We start from the raw sequence: 23,227 nt of genomic DNA, 5'->3' as shown, positions 1-23,227 counted from the left end.
TGCCACGGGATCAGGCACAAACGTTACTGACTGAAGCTGAAGGGGATGTAGGATCTGGGAGAAATGCTTGATCTGCAGACAGTCACACACAAAGGCAGTGAGGGAGATAAACTCCAATACCAGGACATCCTCCTCCTCTCGGCTCACTTCATCTGGAAATGAGATTGCTAATCAATTTTGGGGATAGAGACAGAGGTGAAAAGATTTAGGGTGCACTGATAAATTTATCATTGGCTTCTAGCTGCTGAGGTTTTGAGGGTCTTGTCACTATCCATTTAAAAACATCATCAGTGTTCAGCTGAGAACTGCAAACAAAACCCTCTGGCCACGGGGATTACAAACTAATGTGAAAAGTTTCACCACCCCACAGCCCTCCTTCAGTTTCCAGATCAAGGCTCCGGCTCTGGTTTTTAAGCTCTCTACAGATTAATTTTGCACATCGGCCTGAAGGAAGAAGTAAAATCTCACCCACCACACTACTGCACTTGTCTGGAGAGGGGAATTCCTGCAGCTCCTAAAAAGCTCAGATGGAGGGAGCTCACCCAGTGCCATCTCCCAGGGCAAAGCCCTACCTAGCAGGCTGGGATGGGTTTGACTGTGCTGGAGAAGGCGATCTCCTGTCTTCTCACCATTCTCCTGCATGGACCAACTCACCTCTCCCCGAAGGACCTTGTGCCCCATGGCCAGGTGGAAGGCGCCTTGCAGTGCTGCAGCATAACCTGAAGCTATTCTGCAAATTAATGGAAGGTTGCAGCCAAGCGGAGCTGTCAGCCTAACATCATTTGTGAGATCAAATTCACAAGGAAGAAAACTAAGGAGACTCACAGCCTGGCAGGGACTCATAAACACCTTTATTGCCTCCTAGCTGAACTGAGGGAGCGTGTACAGTTTCTACCCAAGACCTACAAGCTTTACCACACTCAGAGAAGCTGGGTAAAAGCTAATTGAAGCCAAACATCAGGAAAGAAAGCACCAATAAAAGGGGGTGGTGGTCACGAGAGAGTAATCAAAAAAGGCACTGACCATCTGGGCGTCTGTCAAGAGAGGGCTTAGCAATGGGACACAGCCATCTGAGTGTCTGTCAAGTAATGGGACACAGAGAGCCAAAGGCAAAAAACTATTTGCAGAGCGTGCAAAGCCCTGTTGTTATTTGGCATGCAAAGCTCTGTTGTTATTTTGCAGGAGAGAGATTAGTAACATTAAAAGTGAAGTTGTGATTTTCTTCCCTGCCATGGTTCTTATATGGCACTGTGTATATATATATATTATTTATTTTTTTCTCCTGTGCAAAGCAAACAGAAGGAAAGGGTTTTGAGTCTGCGACAGAACCAGCAATTAAATAGCTCTAGAGGGTTACCACAAGGTGGAAATGCTCAGAAGTGCCTCTGTGAAACAGGGGATGGAGTAAGGCGGCCCCATTCACGCAGTAGAGGAGAACACCACCTGTAGTAACTTCCAGAGCACTTCCAGGGAGCAGCTGGAGACCCATTAACAATTAGAGGTCCTGATTCAGCTCAAGTACTTGCGACACTTTTGGCATGTGCCAGCTCTTTTGCTGGATATACTTGGAGGACAAGTTCAGAAGAGTGAAGCTGGGACATGAAATCCACTTTTCCTCATTTGGAGCCCTGAGGATCTAACTGTACCCAGGGGAGTTTAAGGCAAATAACTCAGGCATTAGGGAGCTAAAGGAAAGCATAAGCCAGAGCAGATCACAGCCCACACTAGTCTTCACAGTCTCCTGACTCCTCAATATTTACATGAAACCAATTTAGACTTTCTTAGACATTAGCAAAGCAAGTGTAAATAACGTGAATGGCTTTGAGACTTAAGTGGATCACACTTGGGCATCCCCTCTGAATTGGAAGTTGGTAGAGTTTAAGTTAGCATACACATAGGCAGCAAGTCTAAGTGAAGCAAATCTGAGTTACTCAGACTTTTCCCTCTTCCTTTGTTAAGAACAAGCTAAACACTACAGTGCTTTTTGCTCAGAGCTGAAGAAGAGCCACTCTAGTCACCTCTCACACTTGGGAGAGGTCCCAGTCCCATGCTTGCCTCTGTGCCCTGCGCTTTTTCCCTCCTCCCTAAGCTCAGTCCTACTGTGAAGTGCTCCTCTCCTGCTATCCTTCTTGTGTGTGAACTGCTGTCCTAGGGGGTTGTTATATTTTAGGCTGCTGCAGGAAGGGAGCTTGCCTTGTGATGTATACTGTAAAGTGCTGTATGTGCTGGCAGCCCCGTATAAATATTACTGTCAGCTTGCTTGTACGTTGGTGGAGGGAAGTACTTACAGCAGTTTTCTTTACGGATAGTGGAGGGGGCAGGAGGAACCGTGGACCTGTTCCTAAACTCAAGCACAGTCTCTTGCAGAAGATAAAAGTGAGATAAAACCTTGCATCCTCTCACAGGTGTCATACATGTGTTTCCTGCTGCTTGGTGGGTGACACAATGGTAAATAGAGATGCTCTCTTCTCCCAGACAGCTGATTTTGCTTTTCTTTTGATTTCTCAGTGGCCCTGCACAGCCCAGCTTGCCTGAGCTCAGCACTAACAGGTGCTGGGAGACTTTCTCCCTCTGACTCTGTAGATGTTTTCAGGCTCTCAGATGTTTCTCACTTCTCCTGAGCAGATTTTGGCCAATATCTCTGCCTCAGATGTGCTGATTCCAGGTGATTCCTCAGCCTACTATTTTGCTCCACTTAAGCCAGATTGCTCCGAATAAATCACCACTATCAGGCAGAGGTAAACCCACAGAGCGCTTTTCAGAGAAGTGTTTCTATTAGAAATTTCAGAAAGTGCTGCCAATGTCATTTACAAAAAAGGTTAATTTATTATTGAGAGACTTTGATTGTCTGTTCCTTTATAATGTCTTGCATTGTAATTCAGAGGAATAGGATATAAAAATGTTATTAAAAGCTGAAAACTTTTCTAGAACAATCTGATTTCCCTCCGCCTGAATTGCCTGTATTACGTAGAAGTATAAGCTCTGACAGGCATTACGATTCTGTATTCTCCCCGGGTTCACATGCAACGACATGTAACAGGCACAGATTTTGACACCACCTAAATCTGTAGCGATGATGGTTCCGCGTCCTTTTAGAAAACAGGCTAAACTGTCATCTCTTGCCCTTAAAATCAGTGCTAATGTTCCTGAGTGGATTTAGTTATAGCTACACCAAATTCCAAAACAGTATGATGGACAGCCTCACAATTTATGAAATCAAATATGCTATCAAATTGGGAATAAAGATGCTTTTTTATTTTTCCATTTTTCTTCAGTTTTCACTAGAATAATGGAAGGCCGAATCATTCCAGACAAGCACTGCACAGTCATTTTACTTGATATTGTCACACAGAGCCTGCGATGGTTTTACTGGCTCTGAAAGTTTTGGTCTATCGGAACACAGCAAATAAACTTGGAAAATCAGCATCCTTACTATGCAACACTTTAGTGCTGTAGTAAAAGCTACAATCCTTGACTCAGGTGAGTCCTTATGCCCAAGGGAGGAAAGACTAAACAGTTTGGCCTTATGCACTCATCATCATGATCACCATTCTCAATTTTGCACTTTCTGCCATTATCTATGATTATTAATTAATGCTTAATGCATTTTCTCAGCAGTTCTATCACCCTCACAGCATCTCTGGGGAAATGTCACTCTCGCCGGTTGTACACGGTGAGCAGCTGAAGCATGAGCTTGGGCTGGGTCAGGATTCACACATCGATCAGAATCCAGGAGTTCCAGGCTGCTGCTTCTCTTCTCACATCACTGGATCCTACTTCTCCCTGCATCCCCGCTACACTTTCCAAACACCCTTTCACTGTAAGCACTATGTCTATGCAATAAGAAAGGGAGTTTTTTGTACGCGCTCCTTCCACACAAATCACATAAAATGACAACCTGCCTCTGGTGCAGCTTCCTCACCCCACACAGATCTAAGGGCTCCCATTGTGTGTGACTTGATTTATTTGGCTGGCGCTGCCATTTTACACCCTGCGTCATAAACACCGTGTCAGCTATATCCTCTTTACCTTGGCACCAACAAAAATTGTAACACCACCATACTTTAGTATTGGTAGACTTAAAATGTAACAACCATGCCTTGCCAGACCTCACAAATATACTAGGAAGGCTCTGAATCAATACAATGCATTTACACAGAACGCCTGCCTGGATTTTCTTTAAACAAGCTGTTGAAATCTCGACTAAGGAGAAAGGTACTTACTCATTAAGGATATTGCAATTTATAGTACTTTTAAAAATGCTGCATTTATCTGGCCAAATTCTAGTCAGGAAGCCACATCTTCCTTAGTAAATTTTTACCTATTTCAGAATGAGTGGGTTGTACCTAAACAGCTTTTCTTGTACGCTAAAGCTTTGTGCTGCTGCACAGCTGCCAGTGGGCAAAGTGGCTCCCATGTATGGGGCAAAGCTCTATTTTTCTGTACAGCAAAAGAAAACTTCCTTGTACTGAAGACAGAATGATTTGAGGTCAACAGGGAATGTATCATGGCCTGTTCTGCTTCTCATGTGGTTGCAAAGGTACAGCAGAGGGTAAACAAGAAAATATTGTCTTAAAGACAGGCTGACATGCTCCTCACCCACATGGCTCAAAGACAGATTCCGAATATTTTGCTTTTTTTTTTTTTTTTTCTATGTTAGTGCAATGAGGCAGGGAGAAAAGTCTGGCTAGAACCTCATTTAGCATCACTTCGAAAACACGAGCAACTAGTGACTGTGCTTTAAAAATGTTTTCTTCTCTGAGAGCCTTACCGATTTCTTGTGCTGGGAAGTTTTAAAACTGGAGGAATTCCTAGAGCACGAAAATAAAGTCGCGCACAGAAGGATATCTGGAGGCTATTCTGGGCAGAAGGTGGTCAGTGTAAGAAAAGGCTCAAATCCCATCACTGCAACAGCAAACTAAATGAAAGTAAATCTGCATTCTATAGAGTGAGGCTTCAGTTTCATAAGCCAACGTGCAACTGTTTCTGGCATTGCTTAACTGTGAACAGCATCGAACACGTGAAGTTCCAGGTTTTAAATTTAACACAGAGTATTACAGCAGTGTTTCCACTTCTGCATTAGACAAACTTTAGCACTAAAAGTGAATATTGGGATCTTAATGACTGCTTTAGTAAGACCTAAACTTTTAATTAACCTGCCAAGACAAATCACAGCCCATAGCTCTTAGGTAACTATTGCAGACAGCTGAGACTCAACACCAATGCCTCTTCTGGGAGAGGGATTAACGGCAGCTTTGGACCGAGTCTGCTTTTTTCAGCAAAGAAAAAAAATTCCATTAAGCAATTACGGTGGCTAGCAGAAAGCTGAGTGCTAGTTTTATGGAGCAATCTTTAAATTACAACCAAACGAATCTGGGGATATGAAAAGGTTCTGCGGGTCAGTAAATTTAAAATTAAACATTATTGAGTCAGAAACAGATTCTGGTATTTACAGAGGGAAGTAAGAATGCCCAGTGTGCTGGGTTGTCAAGCAGTCCGCAGGCAGCATCCTTTCCTCCTCGGACAGCAACTAATCAGTGCCTGCGCGCTGAACTGGCAGGGCACTTTACTGCCAGAGAAACTGAGAAACCTGTTAATTTGTACTTCTTAAGAAATCACAGCTTCTTTCTGTTAGAAGGAGAAATAGAGATGCCTGTTATCGTGGTTCCTACTATTAAGCCTCGCAGCGCTCTTTGGTGGTTTTAACCCCAGCGCTCTGCCTGAACTCCTGCTGCAGTAATTTTGACAGTGCTCAAAGGCAGGACTGTCACACAAAACTGTTGCATGGTGTTGCTCTGTGCTCTTCAATCATTCCTATACCTCTGCTCCAGGAAGGGAAAAAAAAAAAGAAGCTAAATAAAAATGAGATCAAAGGCAAAATGAAGCAGGGAATTTCAAGCTTGTAATCCAACTTTGGCACTAGGTAGAATCTCCTTCTGGATATAGTTATTAAAAAGGCATACAAAATACTTACGGGGTATTTAGGGCCTAACAGCATTCAGCCTGTTGCTAAACACATCCTCTACAAGCCTTCTCTCCCCAACCACACAAAGGCACCATGCAATTTGAGTATGTGCATTAATACCTGGCCTCAAGGCAGCCATCTGAGGAATAAAACAGGAAATCCTTACCAATAGCAGTCGTAAGAAAAGAAACCACTTCCGACTCCTTGCCATCGTTGTAGAAGGCTAAATGCCATATGCCTGAATCCAAATACTGGATAAACCCCGTCTCATGGCTGGACAAGGGCACAAAAGCTCTGTGTTGCCGCTGAGGTCCTTCTAAGCTTCTCGCCTCCTGCGTTAGCAGACGTCTTCCATCAAGGAGCTCGACAAAGTCAAACTGAAAAATAAAAAAGAGTGATGGTTGGGTGAATTTCAGGCTAAGCCTAGCCTCTTGTTCCTGGTTTGTTTTATGAAGGAGACAGACATATTTTGCTTTGAGTATTAGAAATGTACATACATAGATGCTTCATAAACATGTTTTCTCTATTGGTGTCTATCCAAACTCAAGTATGTTCCTGGACAACCTGCAAGTAACCATTCTGGAAGTAACAAGTATAAGAATGTAGTTCTCTCTAATTACATGGGCCAAGAAACCATCTTTATTTAGAAAGTGATTTGGGGCACACTGACCTTACTGACATGCTTTCTCTAGAGACATAGGCAGGGAAAGCTGAAGTCCAGGGAACATGGCTAAATTGCACTGTGAGTACAATAATGATAAAGAGATGCTACTCAGAAGCTTTTTTGTTATTTTCTTTGTGTCCTGGCTAACGAGGAAAACAGGCAGAAAAAAAAATTATCTAGCCTAACTGGATAGATTGGTTACCAGAATTGTGAAAGGTAAGTGGTATTTGTAAGTAAATTCTGGTGTAAGTTTTGCAGAAGTATTTTCCTTAGCCAGTAAGGGTTTTTCTTAAAGCAATAGCAGAAGTGGTTAAAAGATCATAGAAGACGAAGATGGAAAACAGATAAGATAATGTACAAAAGGCCCATTTACGAGCTGGCTTCTAGAAATTTTCTTCAAAAGAACCTTTTTTTTCCCCCTGGGTGACTTCAGGTGAACAATTGCTTTCATTTTGCTATTAGCATTACAACTACCTTTTGTTCCCTGTTTAAATAACTCCACCGACTTTCTGCAATAATTGTATTTTGTCTGATAATATATTAATGGGACAAGTCAGATACAAGTCTAGCAGACATCACAGATGTGAAGTGAACCTTATCTAACCCGACTCTTATCTTGTGCTCAGGTGAACAGAACATTTTGTGAGCAGAACGCAGCAGCTGGGGCACAGCCGTGCTTCTCTGTGCCCTGACTTTACTTGGGTTTCCCTCTCTCATCCAGTCAGTCAAATAAGCTTGTAGGTTTTGGTAGGAGCAAGGAAAACAGGGAAAAACACCACCACTTATTTTTGTACCAGCAAATGTTGCTGCTCTAAATGGTTGCAACAAATTTGGGCTCCTTATCCCTTTTGACTTTGCCATATCAAAGAGTGGGTGCTTCTGTTATATTATTACGTTGGCTGGTATACTCTTCAAGGTACACCAAGAGTTGATGGCATTTTCTCTCCTCTTGCAGTTATTACTAAGTTAAAAAGAAATATTTGTTTCCAAATTTATTTATTTTTAGAAATAAACTGTATATGTCCTACCTTGCACACGAAATGACAAAACTTGTCCCTAGAGTATTCCTCATTATTACATTTTAATTATTTATTTGAACTTTGTTTTGAATTTGCTGTATTCATTTTTTCTTATTTCATTTCAGCATGTAGATCATTTAAATGTGATACTGCACTGTCTTTTGAGAAAACAAAAGCCAGAACGCCTACGAAGGGCATTCCTTTGGCTGTCTACGAAGACAGAAGCAGAGTTGTTGTTTTGAGATAATACGATGTAAATACAAAATATAAAGCCTACAGGTATGTAATTGAAAAAGCATATTTGTTTTGGAAAAATACGAGACTTTAGTGGTTTTAAGTTTCAGAGGACAGAAGCGTGAGGTTGTTCTGAATAGCACCGTGCGAGCCAGACATTCGCAGCCACTCTGAGGATGCCCTGAGGGCATTTACTGCTTGCTACATATTAGGTCTAGATGCTTAAAACTTAGTGGGATGAAAACAATTTCAAGGCATCCAGCTACAGTGAGCTGCTGTTGTTACAGTCCAATCCAGGTTATGCTTACCTGGGGCTTCCTGCCAAATGTAAAAGTTTATTTTTATAAATGTTTGCAAGATGGTGCTTCAGGTGTTGGTGACTTTGCGAAGTTACTAAGCTACTAGCTGTAAATATGAATCGAATCGGAAATGGATTATGTTTTATTACATTTGAATAAATTCGGAGATTTTTAATACACAATTAGAATTAATGCAAGCAAGAAAATTGTAGACAAAATACCAGTTTAATAAATTCAAATTGTATAAATGGAAAAATGCCTCCCAAAGGCTGTGATGGCCAATCCCTAAAATTAAGTATGTAAAAAATTTGGCCTAGGTTAAAGAGTTTAAAAATGATTTGATATGGGAAGATTAAATTTAATAGACCACAAGAAAATTGTGTAACTTTTATTATAATTTGTTGAGAAGAATTAGAAGTGCCTTTTGTTACCAGTAAATTATTTTTGGCTTCTACAAGCCCTATTTTTAACTCTACAGAAATTTGGAGGTTGCACTTTCTTCTGATTAATGTCCATGGTTGCTGGCAACATTCAGTAGTAGATAGGTGATCACAGACAAAGTTTCCCAAAGAGAATCTGGAATAGTTTGTTGTTTTAGCAGGGAACATTATAACTTTTAAGATTTTACCAACTTCAGGAATACAGGCTAAGGGGCTACAGCCTTGGAAGCAACTCAAAGATCCTGAAAGAGAATAGTTTGTCCATAGGTGCATGCTACAGAAAATTGATTATCTAACCAGAAGAAATATCTAATCGTCTAGTACAGAAGAAAATCTGATTGTCAGCTCAAATTTTATTGCTGCCATCAACCAGATAGGCTGGGAAAAAAATCAACCGCTTATTGCTCCCTTCCAAGGAGAAGATTATCACTGCTTTAAGCGTACGTTTTGCCAAAGTCTTGTTTGTGAAATTCATTATAAAATTTGGAAATATAAAACTCACTAGGTAGATTTACAGCAGATACTCTGGATCATGCAAGAGAAAAAATGATATTTGTGTCATATGTTTTAACTATGAGATACAATGTTAACACAAAAAGCAGGTTACCTATTTAATGACTCCTAAGGCTAATAAATTATGGCGAGATGAAGTGCTAAGGATTAAACTTCATATAAAAAGATACAGAAGGAAAACACTGTTTTAATTGACAGCAGATTTAAAAAATATTAGGAAAAGGGCTCATTTCAAAACTGAACTAAGTATTAGCTAGTAATATATCAATATTGTTCCAGTATCTGCAGATCCATTGTTATTTCTTCATAACAGGGTGGGATTGGGGTTCTGTTTCTACTACTCTTATTTTTTGTATTAAAATGTCCCTCTGGTAATTTTTGGTGATGTTTTGGTCCAGATGCTGATTTTTTATATACTTGGCAGCTCTTGATTTGTGGCTATACAGAAAGCAGCACTTACAAGGTCTTGGTACAAGTGCATTGCTTCCTCCAGCATGTAATATTGACAAACATGTGCCACATCCCACATTTAACATAGCAATGAAGAAGTCAGTGTGGGCTTCTTAATTGCTTAAAACATTAGTAATTAAAACATTACTATGGCTGGGTGAAGTGCCCCGCTCCATTTAAGCATTTTGCTTTAAATTCAACAAACTTTACTTGAGATTTATGTGTTAAATTTCACAATTGTTCTTTAAACAATTGAAACTATTCATGTAATTAAGTTCTGTTTCATAATGGATATTAATAATCATTACAAACAAGGAAAGCCAAAGTAATACAGACTTCTGATCTACAGTTAGCATTATTGTTGTGAGCATGACCTTATTATTTTAATAAAACAGGAGGTTTAAACTCTAAATGTCTCAATCTCCCCTTAAAGAGAGACTGATTAAAAATGGGTAATAACAGCACTATTGTGTCACTGAATTTATGACCTGCTGATCCTACTGAAATATTTTAATTCTGCAGAAAAGAAGGCAGAGAAAGTGTAGATTTATGACACCTCTTTGACATAAATAAGTTGCAGGTGTGTTAATATGTGGAAAATATCATATTACCCAGAAAGTTTGTAATAAACATATTTGTTTGCTTAGAAAGAAAATAAAGTCAGGGTATTTCTATAAATCTTAAATTGCTGTGTTGGTTGCTGGACTTTTCCGTTAGTAATGGAGGAGAAGGGTAAGTTAGAACATTAACAGAAACCTGGTAATACTTTGCTAACTTGCTGATGCAAGTGGGAGCAAGACGTTTTGCACTGCCAAACAGAGTTACGCCCTAATGCATTAATCAATCTGGCTAAGAGCAGCTTACGAACTGAGATGGAAAGTAGAGAAACTAATGTACAAAATCCTTATATAAGGGGATGGTTATTTGGAGCTTTCCCCAGAAAGTGACTTCTCAACACAGCTTCTTCACAGGTGTGTTAAGGAAAGCAACTGCTTTCATTTTAGCCCTACAGAATAATAACCATATCTTGATTCCTGCTGAAGTAAGACAGTGGCTTTCTGTTAAAGACTTGATTTTGTTTGGTTATATACCAGTTACTGTGTCCTGACCAACCTCAGCTTAATCTGACAGTCAACACACATAATGTGAAGAGTGGGCTCAAGGCATTTCAGCACAGCAGGCAAAAATGAATCATGCTCCCATGAGGGTGAGAAACTGGGGTCTTGCAGCTCTTACCATGGGAGGGGAGAAGGAGAGGCTGAAAGAGGGGCACATGGCATGAAAGGTGGGGACAAGGGATGATTCTTTTTGATGTAGTTTCGGTGAGGCTGCTGCTGCAAGGGGCACTGGATGGAGAGGGTGGTGGTTGATGGTGCTGGGAGCAGGAGGGTGATCCCCTCACACAACCCTTTCTGCCCCCTGGCAGCTTGCTGCCTTAGGCAACCGCCTGCTTTGCCTGAGCCTACAGCCCATGGGGTTAATGCGTGTGACAATCTGGTAACTCTCACTTGTTTATCTTTCTCTGGATATATCACCTTTATTGTCTTGCAAGCACGCAGCAAATTCCTGAGAGAAACACCTGAAATAAAAACAGCCATGAGAACAAAAGTTATAAGACAAGTGTTGCTTCATTGAAATGAGGTTCCATTACCTGTGTATGTGACGGTGGAAGGCCTTTTCTGCCATAGATGCCAACCAGAGCGGCCTTTCCTAAGGACACATTGAATTTCAGATGCACTGGGTGGTCGATGAACACCTGAGATCTCCAAAAGATACCAGGAGGGATCTTCTGTGTGGCTCGTCTACCAACATCGATTTCTCCAGAGTCTATAAAACTGTCGTCTGGAAAGAAACTACTGGGCTTTCCTGCCAAAACACAGGAACAAAAAACTTGGATTAGCCTTAGATCCTAGAAGTAATCCAACCGTACTGGTATCTCTGACGCTGATCTTGAGAAACAGACTATTAGTGTCCTGAGGTCTTTGGAGTACTTTGTGTAGCCAATCCTTATGATATGAGAGGAAAACTGGCAGGGTTATTCCTGGCTTCAGTAACTGTTTTGTTTGAAAACATGAATATGGGAAGAGCAACCTGGAGAAAAATGACCCTTTGTTCAAACCATAACATTAGAGCTTGTGTAATTACATTACATAAAAATAAATCATCTTGCATTATAACACAAATGAAAATGAGTTCACTGATGGAGAAGACATCATTACATTAGCAGAGGGAAGGGAAGTAATAGTGAGGTAGACACGTGTCACTGAATGGAATGGCAGTGTGGAGAAGAGCAGCATGAAAGGATGCCTAAGAGGGGAAAGGAAAATGCTTCTCCATTAAATTAATGCTGGAAAGCAGTATCAATATTTCAAATTTGTTCAACAGTTCAGAAAAGGCTAAAGATAAAAAGGACTGAGTAAAAAGATGATGGAAATCATACCCTGCACGTCAGTACTATCTACTAAGAAACTTGATAGGTTTTAATTAGGTTTCAATATAATCTGTGAAGTGTGTTAGGATCATCCATCTTCCTTTAGCAGCCAAACAAACGGAGGCATCTGTTTTCTGAAGCAACCACCAGACTGGAGAGCCTGAGTGTGTGGATGGCAATCAGCACTCGTTGTGACATCCGAGGGAGTCAGCAGGGAGCTCAGCATCCCTGGAAAACAAGGCTGAGGAACTCCAGGTTAGACACCCTTACACTCACAGTTCTCAGAATTGGTGGCTGCTTTGAGAAAACCTCAACTCCACGGAAGCCCAAGGAGTATGGACAGAATGCAAGCTGAAGTCCCCAAATGCTGTCTGGCCTTTGCCATAACCAGTGGCCACGCAGCTTCACCTGCAGTGCAGAAAGAAGATGACAGCAACTGCTTAGCAAACAGCCTTTAAGGACACTTGTACTTGATTAAAAAAAAAAAAAACAAAAAAAAACATTTTGGCTTTAGTAAGGAGAACATCATATCACCATCGAGGTCTAATTATTAAATTTAGAAATCCAAACCAATTTGTTATCTCGGTGCCATTACACCTCAGTACCCTATGTTTCACAGATCAAACAATTCTGATAAAACGAGAAGAAAACTTTCAGGAACACGCAGCATTTTGCAGGAAAATCAAATTATGAGAATTTTTCTTCCAGAACCTACGTGTGGGAAACAGGATATATGAAATAAAAGTATCTTTTTCTATGCAGAATGAATTAAAATGAAATAATCTTAGAATTTACTTGCCATATTGAAAAGGTGATTGGTAGAGCAACCTCTCATTTTACTGTTTTGAGTTATAATATTTCCTTTAAAAATTAAATTTCTCCATGTATCATCCCAATACAAACTCCCCAGAAGAGACAAAAGTAAACTGTTAGCTGTCTCTCCAAAATCCAGATATATATTATATGGATATTGACAGTTAACAAAAGGAGTATCTGAAGATATTTCTTTGTAGACAGGAGATTTTTTCTCTTTTATTGTATAAAACATTTTAGAAGAACTTTTGGTCCAAATAAGGACCCTGATCAGCTAATTAAAGTTTGCAACTGCTGAAGTACATTGTTGGAGTGGGGCTTGATGGTATGTTTCATTTCTGTGCTGTCTCATGGCTGAAGTTTTATGCATACCAGCACAGTCTAGAAAACAGTGTACACCTGTTCATAGGAAAAAGCTGCTGGTTATTTTATAAGGTCCTCATTTATCTTTGTTCATCAAATTCAAATAAATACAAGGGGGAAATCTGGTGACTTTTTATCCTTTTTTAGTCAAAGTGTATATTAATAGAGATAATCAGAAGCAGCTTAGGTAAATGGACATTGTTACTGAATCGTTTGTGCTAAAAGAGTACAGCTGTACAATGGAAATCAGCTAGCTCGATTCCAAAGGGGATTACTTTATAAAATGGATTGTAAATATTTATTTGGCATACTAAAAATTACTTTTCACACTGTCGGGATTAAAGGAAACAGTTCCCATGTCTTCACGCAAAGTTTCTTATTCATTATTGTACGGTGAAAAGATTCAGGCTTCTACTAAAAAGACCTAAAGACATCACCTGTTGAGGTTCAGATGAAGGATTTATTTTTCTGATTGCTACCGACATGTTTTATAGATTCATAGAAATTCAGATGAAAATCTAAAGTATTTGATATGCGCCCTGATTGTTCATTAATAAAGACTGCACAGCGGAGTGAATAGGGGAAGGTGAGAATTTAATATGATAGATGGTGCTGTGCAGGAGAGAGCCTGCAGAAATTGAGCACAGTGTGTATTCTGCCTGTACGCACAGCACTTGCTCAAGCAAGAAAAATGTTTGTGTGATTGAAAAAGACAATTTCACATAAATAATTGTTTGTACATGCAATTACAAAGCTTGTATCTCCTCTTGGTGGAGTGTTGTAAGGCTGAAAAGGCGATGTGAGCCGGGCTATGCCGTGCAGCCAGCAGCTGGAGGTTCCCTGATGCAGAACGGCTCGCCACCAAGCTGAAGTCAATCCCTGCTTTGCCGGGTTTAACCTACAGTAGGATCAGGCCCTACAAATTGGATTCTTCATAAAGAAAGTACAATAAGAAAGCAATTTCAGCTTCTAATCAGAAATTAGGTTTTAATCAGAATATTTGACTACTTAAAATTAACTTCAGGTCTGAATTCTTAATTGGGCTGTCAATTACTTTGCTCTTTCCATGCATTACCTTGAACTTTTTAGTTGCCGTAGCAACTCTTCCTAATTTATTTGGTTATCAAAATGAACCATTTCGTTTCGGCCCCTGCTGAATCTGCTGGTATTTTCGATACCAAGGTACCCTGACTCATCAAAACACTTCAGAACACACTGGCATTCCTCTGACTTCAATCACAGTTAATTACACGCTTAAATGTAAGCATGTGATTAAGTGCTTTGCTAAACAGGGATGGGCTTAAACACCCGTAAATGCTGTGCTAGAGCAAAGCCACAGATGAGAACTGGCAAGGCGTTGGTAATGATTCATTCAGATCAGCTGCACGACTATTCCAGACCGTTTCAGTGTGATCAGGAGTAGTTTCAAATATGGTTTAATCTATTTTTTAAAAAATGGATTCCAATCACATAAATTCTGATTTAGAACAGCAGCCACGCAACACTGCTAGTCCAGAATTGGTTGCATAGTCACTCGATGGGGAGAGAGCTGCATATTCAGGCTGGATGTCATTAGTCCTGCAAGAAACATCTTGTCCTGATGTGGTTTTTCTTAGTCAGGACAAGATATTCTCCTCTAAACCTACAGATTCCCAAACATCTGTACGAAGCACAAACTTGAGGGGGCTTCTGATGAAACTCCTAGGGTAATTTCCAGATTTCTTTTTTTAGCAGAGCTTTTTGGCAGCAATCAAAACTTCAATTGACAGCACTAAGCATGGCTGAAAAAGAAATCAAGTGGAGGTCTTTGATTTGGATGGCAGTCCTAGATAAATACTTTAGTTCGTTTTCATTTTGACTTTTAAAAGGAAGTGGACAGATCAAAACTACATGTTCCAAAACCAAAACATATGGCAAGTTAGAGGGGAAAAAAAAAGGGTCTGTCTCAAGTATTTCAGAATACAACATACGATATCTGCAGCTTGCTCCACTGTCTAGTCAGGTTTGCTGAGAATAACTCTTAGCTGATTTTCCCTTGTAGAACATTGATGTCAGCCGTCAGTTGCTAGTAAATACACTGTTTTAGGGAACACACATAATTAGGGCTTTTATTTGGACTGATAAAGGCAGATAAGCTCTTAAAGGAAAAAAAAAAAAGACTACAATTAATTTAAATTAAATAGATAAGCATAAGCTCTCTGCCAAAGTCCAGGGAACTCTGGAAACTTTTGAATTCAATCAGTTGCCGGAACAGTAGGAAATCTCTTACCCCAAAACCTTCCTCCCCCAAAATAAATAGCAAAAAAGCCAAAGACTTAAATTTTACTGGAATCTGTTAGCCTTGTATAAAGCAGCTCGACACACAAACAAAACAGCTTTCTGAGCATTTGAATTGCAGAACAGCTTTCTGAATCTTTCAATTCCTCATTCCTCCAAGTTTTGGGAGGTATCAAAAACCTGTCCTTGCAGGGTTTACGGGTGCTTTTGGCAGTGCTGCTTCTGTACAGAGCACAGGAAGATGTCAAGCTGCTGGACTGACAAACCATCAGGTGCTTCCAATTTCAGTTAAAGGTGCGAGCTGCCAGCACCACGACACTTTGAGAGCAGGTCCTCCATCTGGCCAGCTTAGCAAAGAGATGTCCAGCCAGGGAATGCCAGTACCCACTGGTTCTTTGGTCCTCAAAAAATTTGGCACATGGTGGCAATGAACAGCCAAAACCAAATGTTTGAGTTGGATCCACTGCTCCAGGAATCATTTACTTTTCAAGATGTTTTTTCTCCATGAAAATAGGTATTTGAGGCAAGGTTTTCACGATGGACATCTGTAGCCTTAGAGATAAGGTGCAGAGTTCCACCTTGAGAATGCCTGAGATGTGTGATGAGGATTGTACACGCTTTTATTGCATCAGTGAATATCAGAAGGGTATGAAACTTAGACGCATACGGAAAGAAGACTGATGACTACTAGTTCTAGACGTGAAAGAGTGGAAAAAGCACCTGACAATGGCAGCATTGAGGGTAATGGAACATGAGATTGGGTGGCTGGAGTTCAGAGGCAGACAGAAGACTCACGACATGGACACACACCAACCATACCTTCACTGGTTCCTTTGCCTTTCCTGTCAGGTAACTCTAACCCTGTGCCCCCCGAAGGATATAAGGAGACGTCCGTTGGCACTGGCCAACTGCTGGCCGTGTCTTCCGTGATTTCATACATCTGCCCTTCCATCGGCTGCAGGTGCCAGTTTAGGCCAAACAGGTGCATGGCTGTGGTGAGCAATGAGAAAAGTCATCTTTTTCTGCCTGGGAGAGATTCAGAACTTGTAGCAGGGGAACTTCCTAAACCCTCAGTCCACTGGCTTATTGGTGGTCGTTGTTTTGGGGCAAAAATGGGATTTGTGTGGTTAGACAGCCCCTAGTGATTCTACCGTACCGATTCCCTAAGTCTTCACCCCCACTAAGTCTTTACCCCCATTAATTCTTTACCCCCACTTGAACTAGTTTTAGATCACCTCTACCAATCCACCCTGCTTCTTCCAGTGGAACCACACCTGATCCATGGCCTGTGGGAGGGAATAATCGGGCACCGTGTTTCAGAAAACTCCCAAGGCTGTGGTGACGATGCAGTGAACATGAAAATACAAGGGGTATTATTTCTCAGCATACCAATAGATCCTAGGAAATTGCTCTTTGGTTTGCTTTGCTGTAGTCAAAGCATATTATGTAGGTTCTTTTTTCTTTTTTAACCCATCAATTAAACACACAAGCCCCTCTGACAGTTTTTCCTAAGACCAAGAAAAACTTAATGCAATTTTAGATCAATCTTGAAGAGATCCCTTTGTGCTCAGCACCAGGAATGCAACATGACCACGAGTGAGCGCTCCTCAGTACAATTCAGCTTCCCCTATGCAGATCAAAGATACATCCTCAAGGTTCGAACACAAGGAGCACCACTTAGATTTGTGTGACACCAGGACATAGCTCTCTCTAGGTTTCTCAGCCGTGCAAAGTCATCCAGTGTACACATGAATCTATTTCAAGCCATTACATAAAGACAGGTGAAGTTAAGGAACAAGACAGAATGCTTAAAAAGCAAACACATGTATGTGGAGTATGGAAAATTGTATGCTTACACAACTAATGGTTGCCCCTTGAAAACAGAAAGCAAAACAACATGGCTTTCCGTATCAGTTCTTCCTTCCCCAACATAAACATTTCATATTCAATCAGGATCCAGCTTAGCTCCAGGCTCTCTACAGCTAAATGATCTGATATTTGCTACACTTGGAATGACATTTCTTTTCTAAGGGAGTGCCTTGATATTTTACTCTACAATTTCTCCAAGAAATTGAGCAATGGCACTAGAATCACAGCCATTTAGCATAAACAAAAAGAGTCAAAAACAGTGCAGAAATAAGAGCATTTCCATTTTATATATTTCTCATTTTGTTCACAAAGGTACATCTGAGCTTGGCAAACACTGACAGGGACACGTGGTTAGTTTATTTAAACCTGTGCATCAGGAACAATCTTTTCAAGATGATTGAAAAGTAATCGGAGTAGTTCTCCAAAAATGGCATGTTTAGGCAATTTAGCGAAATCAGTGACTTTTTTCCACTTCAGTCTCAATTAGGTCATCTATCATTTACTAACATGAATAAACTTGTCTTTGCACTAACACAACATCACAAAACAAGGAGAACAAACGTCTCATTTTACCATGTAAACTGGGCCTGGGATTGTTAACAAAGTCTGGGTCATTAGGAAAGAAAATACTCTCCTAAAACCCCCAAGCAGCAAGGGAAGTCTCCCAGGGAGCTGGTCACAGCCCAAATGTGTTTATCCAAGTACACGTACCCAGAAGGAATACTACCAGCACAACTGGTGATGCACCCAGGACACTTCGGGCAGTGGCCAGCATTTCGATCTGAAGGGAGAATATTTGGCAGAGATACCGTGCAAGGGAAGAGAAGAAATCAGGCTGGGAGCAAAGAATTTGTATCAAGCGTTTGGCATTGCTATGTTTGCATAGTATCTTTGTGCTTATATGGCCCTCATCCTCACCAGGCTGACTGGACACAAGTTCACAGCTTTCAACCTCATAAAACCTCATCAGGTGGGAATCTGTTATTTCTACTTCACAGAAAGCAAAAAGAGAAGTATATCGGATTAGAGGACTGACTCAGTTCACTTCTCTGGACATTTGAAGGAGACCGTGTGTTAGTCCCCTTAACTTACTCTGTGCTCACAGGTTCACGAGCCCTACAAGTGTTGCATGCACCCATCCTCCAGCAGGTTTTGTGTAAGCCCAGTACCAGATGCTGCCTGAACACGCCGTCCAGACTGGACCTCTCCAGGGACCAGAGTGCTCCCCAGATGCTGCAGAGCTCTTAGTGTGGGTTCCCATGTTAACCACGCGGGTGTTTGTAGTCAGAGCAGAATGAAACCTGTCTTCTTCACCCCTCCAAACTCAGGCAGTCCTTGACAGCAAGCAGTCCAGATGCCTCTGCTGACCTAAGTGCTTAATTCCAACTCCATCTACCAGATGCCTTCAGATTACAACGACCTGCATGAATTCATACCAGGCATCACTGGCTCAGGCATGAATTGAACCAATGGCTTTTTCACTAGACCATTTGACACACTCTTGGCTATTACAGCGTAAGTGCCTCCTGTCCTCAGTAGGAATTTGTTGCTTGTACATCATTCTTTACTGCATGAAAATGAAGGTGAAGAAGTCAGCATTGTTTTGGGTGCAGAGGGAAGACTATGAGCATTTCTTACAGGCATGCAAAATGCATTAAAAACACTTGAGAGGAAATGTCTTAGGAAGAGAAAACCGTGCTTCAGTCAAAGGACACAGCTCGTAGTCTGGAAGTGCTGTGACTTTTCTGGGTATTATCCATCTCCCTGAGCAAGTGAATCATGGTTCCATGTCACCATTCATTCCTAAACGTTTGCAAAGTATCTTACAATGTCCCAATCTAGAAAATATGACAGAATTATAGGTAACAACGATGCTGTCTGTACTATCACACACAGATGAAAGTATCCATGTTATCATACGGGCCTGCATTAACATGTCAACTTTTGTCTTTGGTTAATAGATTTTCCTGAAGCAAAAAGCTTCGTGTGCCTTGATCCCAACATCGCACACATGCCTTATGAGAATGAGATGTATGCACACCATGCATACAAAAGTGCAAAAATCTGAGAAATAGAGAACTATTTGAACAGCATTTGATTACTAAGTGGCTTTAAAAAAATCCAGAAAACAATGCAAAAGCTTACACTTCATGCTCCATTAAGACTTTCTAATTTGATGTTTCCAAACAATATAAAAACCTATAAATATTCACAACCGTAAGACAAATAGCACATAATTTCTGCTGCAGGTGAGTAATAACCACAAAAGCCTTTCAGAAACCAGAACAAGAAGTCCAGTTTGCTTTGGAAACACACTCTGGTGTTATGTATGTTACTAGGAAATCTCCTGGCTAAGTATTTATCATTACTATCTACCAAATACCAACACTATCTGATTTACAAGCTGATGAAAGATTCAGTCTTCTGCTTTACCTCTAAGTGCCATACTCATGCTAAAAAGTCAAGCAGTAACAGCAGTGGATGCTTTGGGTCTCTAAATCTCAGTGGGATGTGTAAAACTGTTGATGCACACAGTTGTTTAAAGGTTTTAGGACAGCACAAATCAACCTAGTTCTGTGCTAAACTGATGCAAAGTTCTTTCGTGTGGGGAAAAAAAAAAGACCATAATCAAGGAAAAACCCTGGAAACATAGATGAGAAACACAGTCACATACTTTGAAGTGTTAATGTTCCTAAAAGCAAAGTTAAGGCTGTAAAAATGGTTTGGGATTCCTGATGTTCTCAGTCTCCAGGTCAATTGAACCCACTGCTGACATTTTCTCTTTGGCTTTTTTTTTTTTTTTTCCTCTGCTCAGCTAGATATAAGATGTGGCTCTCAAAGAGCAAGTGCCTTCCTAAAAGCCCCCATGTCCCTCCCCACCATGCTGCTCAGTAGATATTCAGATATTGAAGGCTCCCCATGTATTAAAAGAGCACACTGCAATTAACAACCATTAGAGCGTACCCTTTTGTAAAATACCATGTAGCTTTCACTGCCTGGGAAGCCTCCTGACATGCTCTTTGCAGAAGCTTTGGTTACATTCCCCATGGCTAATAAAACTCTTTTGTCTGCCTTCCCTTGAAATGGAAACAATACTTTGGGGAAACGCCGCGTGTGTGCTCTCTGGGCCGTTTCAGCACCAACAATTCCGATGATGTGGTAAAGGCATCTGGGACATCTGGCTCATTATGCTCATGTTTTGACACCGAGCACGCTTGCACACTTTTAACGATAGCTACACGCCAGCAAAAAGTGCCCCGAACCTTGCTGAATGGGTAACAGAGTTTTCCGTGGCAGAATAAACAGCCTTGTCCTCAGTCCTGCGGCGTCTCTGGCTGCCTTCTTGGTGGGCAAAAGAAGGGAGTCAAACTCCACAGTCCTTTCAGGGTTTGATGGCTCTGCTGAGCTCAGCAATTCATCCACGGCGGTGTGATGTGGCTATTCATTTGCTGGGCTCAGATTCGCTTGAGCAAAGCAAATTTACAAACAGCTTTAGCATCAGATGAGCTACTTAACCACCCAAATAAATCAAAGTTCATGCTGGTGGCACCAAATATTCAGGATCATGATTCTTCAGGTTTTAACACATTATTCTCTTCGGCATCGCATTATTCCTACTCTACAGCAGCTTGTGGAGACCATAAGCAACATTAGCCGATGGTGTTGAGCCAAATAAAGAGGAACACCCTTTCAAAGTTTGCTCTCACGAAACCTGGGCTTTGGGGCATCTTGGTATTATTGCCGCTTGCTTATGACACAGCGAAACCCTGAAGTCAAAACATCTTACTCAGCAGAGCAGAGAACAAAGAAACTGGAAGAGCATTTCGGGTGAAAACGGACAAAGATAATAATTCACATGCTCAACAGAATGGACATCATTTGGGACAGGTTGATGGAGCGAAGGAGTTCGCCGAGAGAGGCAGATGATTGTGATAGATCACAGGGAGAAGAAAAGACAAGACGTGCTTACTGAAGCATATGAGACCCCCAGAAACCACACCAGTCAGCAAAAAAAAATGAAAAACACACTGCTGGCCCTTTATTAGCTTGTTGCTTTGCCCAAGGCGGCAAGCTAAGTGTAATAAATAACCAAACCAATCAATTACGATGTTTGAAATTAAGGCTACGGCCGAAGCCACCGGCTGCTTCTCTGGTGTTTGCTAAATGCATTCTCACAGGCTCTGCTGCTGCCTCCTCTCCTGTCCTCCCCGAGCTATGTCCTGAAGCTACTGCTGCCTTAGCGATTCCTCACCCGGCCGAAGCTCCTCGAGAAGCTAATGAATGAAGAAAATAACAATTGTTTTATGATCTTGCCCTGAACAGTGAAAAAAAAAAAAAGAGTTTCTCTGAACGGAAGCTCAACAAAAGCAAGGAGTGAATCAGCAGCAGCACGAGCGTGGTGCACAGCCTGGATTTACACGGAGCCCAGAGAGCAGTCAGGCAAGACAGAAAGTCTTTGGGGCTTCTAATCTGAAATAAAACAAGCCAAAGGAGTGCTGCTGGTAGGGAGAATGGTTTTCCAAAGTCCCCCAGTGCAGCATGGGGCAAAAAAAGTGGGAAAAGACAATGTGAGAGGCACTGGTGCCATAACGAACAAGAATAAAGATGGGGAAGAAAAAGGAGGAAGGTGAGAAAAATACAGGTTAGAAACCAAGAAAAAGAGGGAAGATTCAGAGAGAGCAAAGGAAAGCAAAGAAAGAAAGGGAATAGGAAAAACAGCTGGAGCTCAGTCAGTGGTTAAGAAGATGTCTTAAGTATTTTGTTTCTTTGCTCCCCCGTCTTTTTGCGGAATCAAGCATGAGATACGTGGTGCTTACACATTCCTCTTTAACCTCCAGGTTCAACAATCAGTCTTATAATAACACACTTTCGAAAATGAGACCTGAGTTTTACTTTTTCTCCTAATTGAAAAAAAAAAAAAAAAAAAGCTGAATTCCTCCACTGAATTACTCAGGGCTAATTTTGACTCAAGTAAATGTATTGCTTTCACTCCTGTCTCTGGAATAAACTTGACTGTAATTATCTGGATAACTCTCTCTCTACACTGAAATTATATGATTTCTGTAGAAGTGGGAGAATTGACTGTTGCAGAATTAATCATATTTTTGTGACATTCAGTGTTATGAAAAGGAGCCTTTCAGCATGAAATAATCACTGGTTTGTCAATCTTCAATAAATCAAGGAAGAGGCGCGCAAGATTAAGGAGAATGGAAGCGGCAAAACAAACATTAGAGAAAGAAAACAACCAGTTTGTTTTTCTCTTTCATTGCTGTTTCTGTTTCCGTGCTGGACAATGTTTCTGTGGCTTGGAGAGGCAGGACATGCCAACACGGCAGACATCGAGGATCAAAGTGTGTCCTGTGGCCCTTCTGGTGTCAGAAGGGGGTAAGAGCAGCAAGCCTGGATGTGGTGTATCGTACCTGCTCTCCTTGCTTGTCAGGCCAAGTCCTGGCTCCTTGTGGGACCTCATCTAAAGGCATGGGGCTCTGATGCTGAAGCAATTTAATGCCCAAGTACTAAACAAGCTCTCGGGCCTGGAATTGAAGTCCGGTATCCTTACTGCAGACCCCAGTGGTCTGTAATATTGTGAATTCACACCTTTCCCCTGTAAATACCTGGTCACTGAGCCAGACGCTGCGGGACAAAGAGAGCGTAGTTCCTGCACGGACTTTTGCGGTTACCTTGGGACTGAAAACTGCACAGCTCTCTGCGACGTTACCAGCATCTGGAGTTATTTCTTATGGGTAAATGCCCTCCTTTCATGGCTTAGAGCACTTATTTATGGAATGGAAAACCCGACTTGAGAAATCACCCCCTGGCCAGACGGACGTGAACCTGCCCACCATGTGGGAGCAGAGAACCCTGCACACAGCCCAGCTGAACCCAGGCC

The 23,227-nt window shown here is 41.3% G+C and overlaps 1 protein-coding gene across 1 annotated transcript in view; it reads right to left on the bottom strand.

The window, feature by feature from the left end:
• The window catches only part of TENM4 (teneurin transmembrane protein 4), a 338,371-nt gene that overhangs the window by 161,630 nt on the left and 153,514 nt on the right, over positions 1–23,227 (bottom strand). Inside the window, exons 6-8 of the mRNA XM_035560436.1 lie at positions 16,288–16,458; positions 11,236–11,450; positions 6,132–6,342 (exon numbers count right to left, since the gene is read on the bottom strand). Coding sequence (XP_035416329.1) covers positions 6,132–6,342; positions 11,236–11,450; positions 16,288–16,458 — 597 coding nt within the window. The remainder of the gene's footprint in view (positions 1–6,131; positions 6,343–11,235; positions 11,451–16,287; positions 16,459–23,227) is intronic.

Source organism: Cygnus atratus, chromosome 1, assembly GCF_013377495.2.
Source record: "Cygnus atratus isolate AKBS03 ecotype Queensland, Australia chromosome 1, CAtr_DNAZoo_HiC_assembly, whole genome shotgun sequence".
NCBI lineage: Eukaryota > Metazoa > Chordata > Aves > Anseriformes > Anatidae > Cygnus > Cygnus atratus.
Note: the sequence above shows the minus strand (reverse complement) of the source record. Positions and strands in the feature narration are given on the sequence as shown.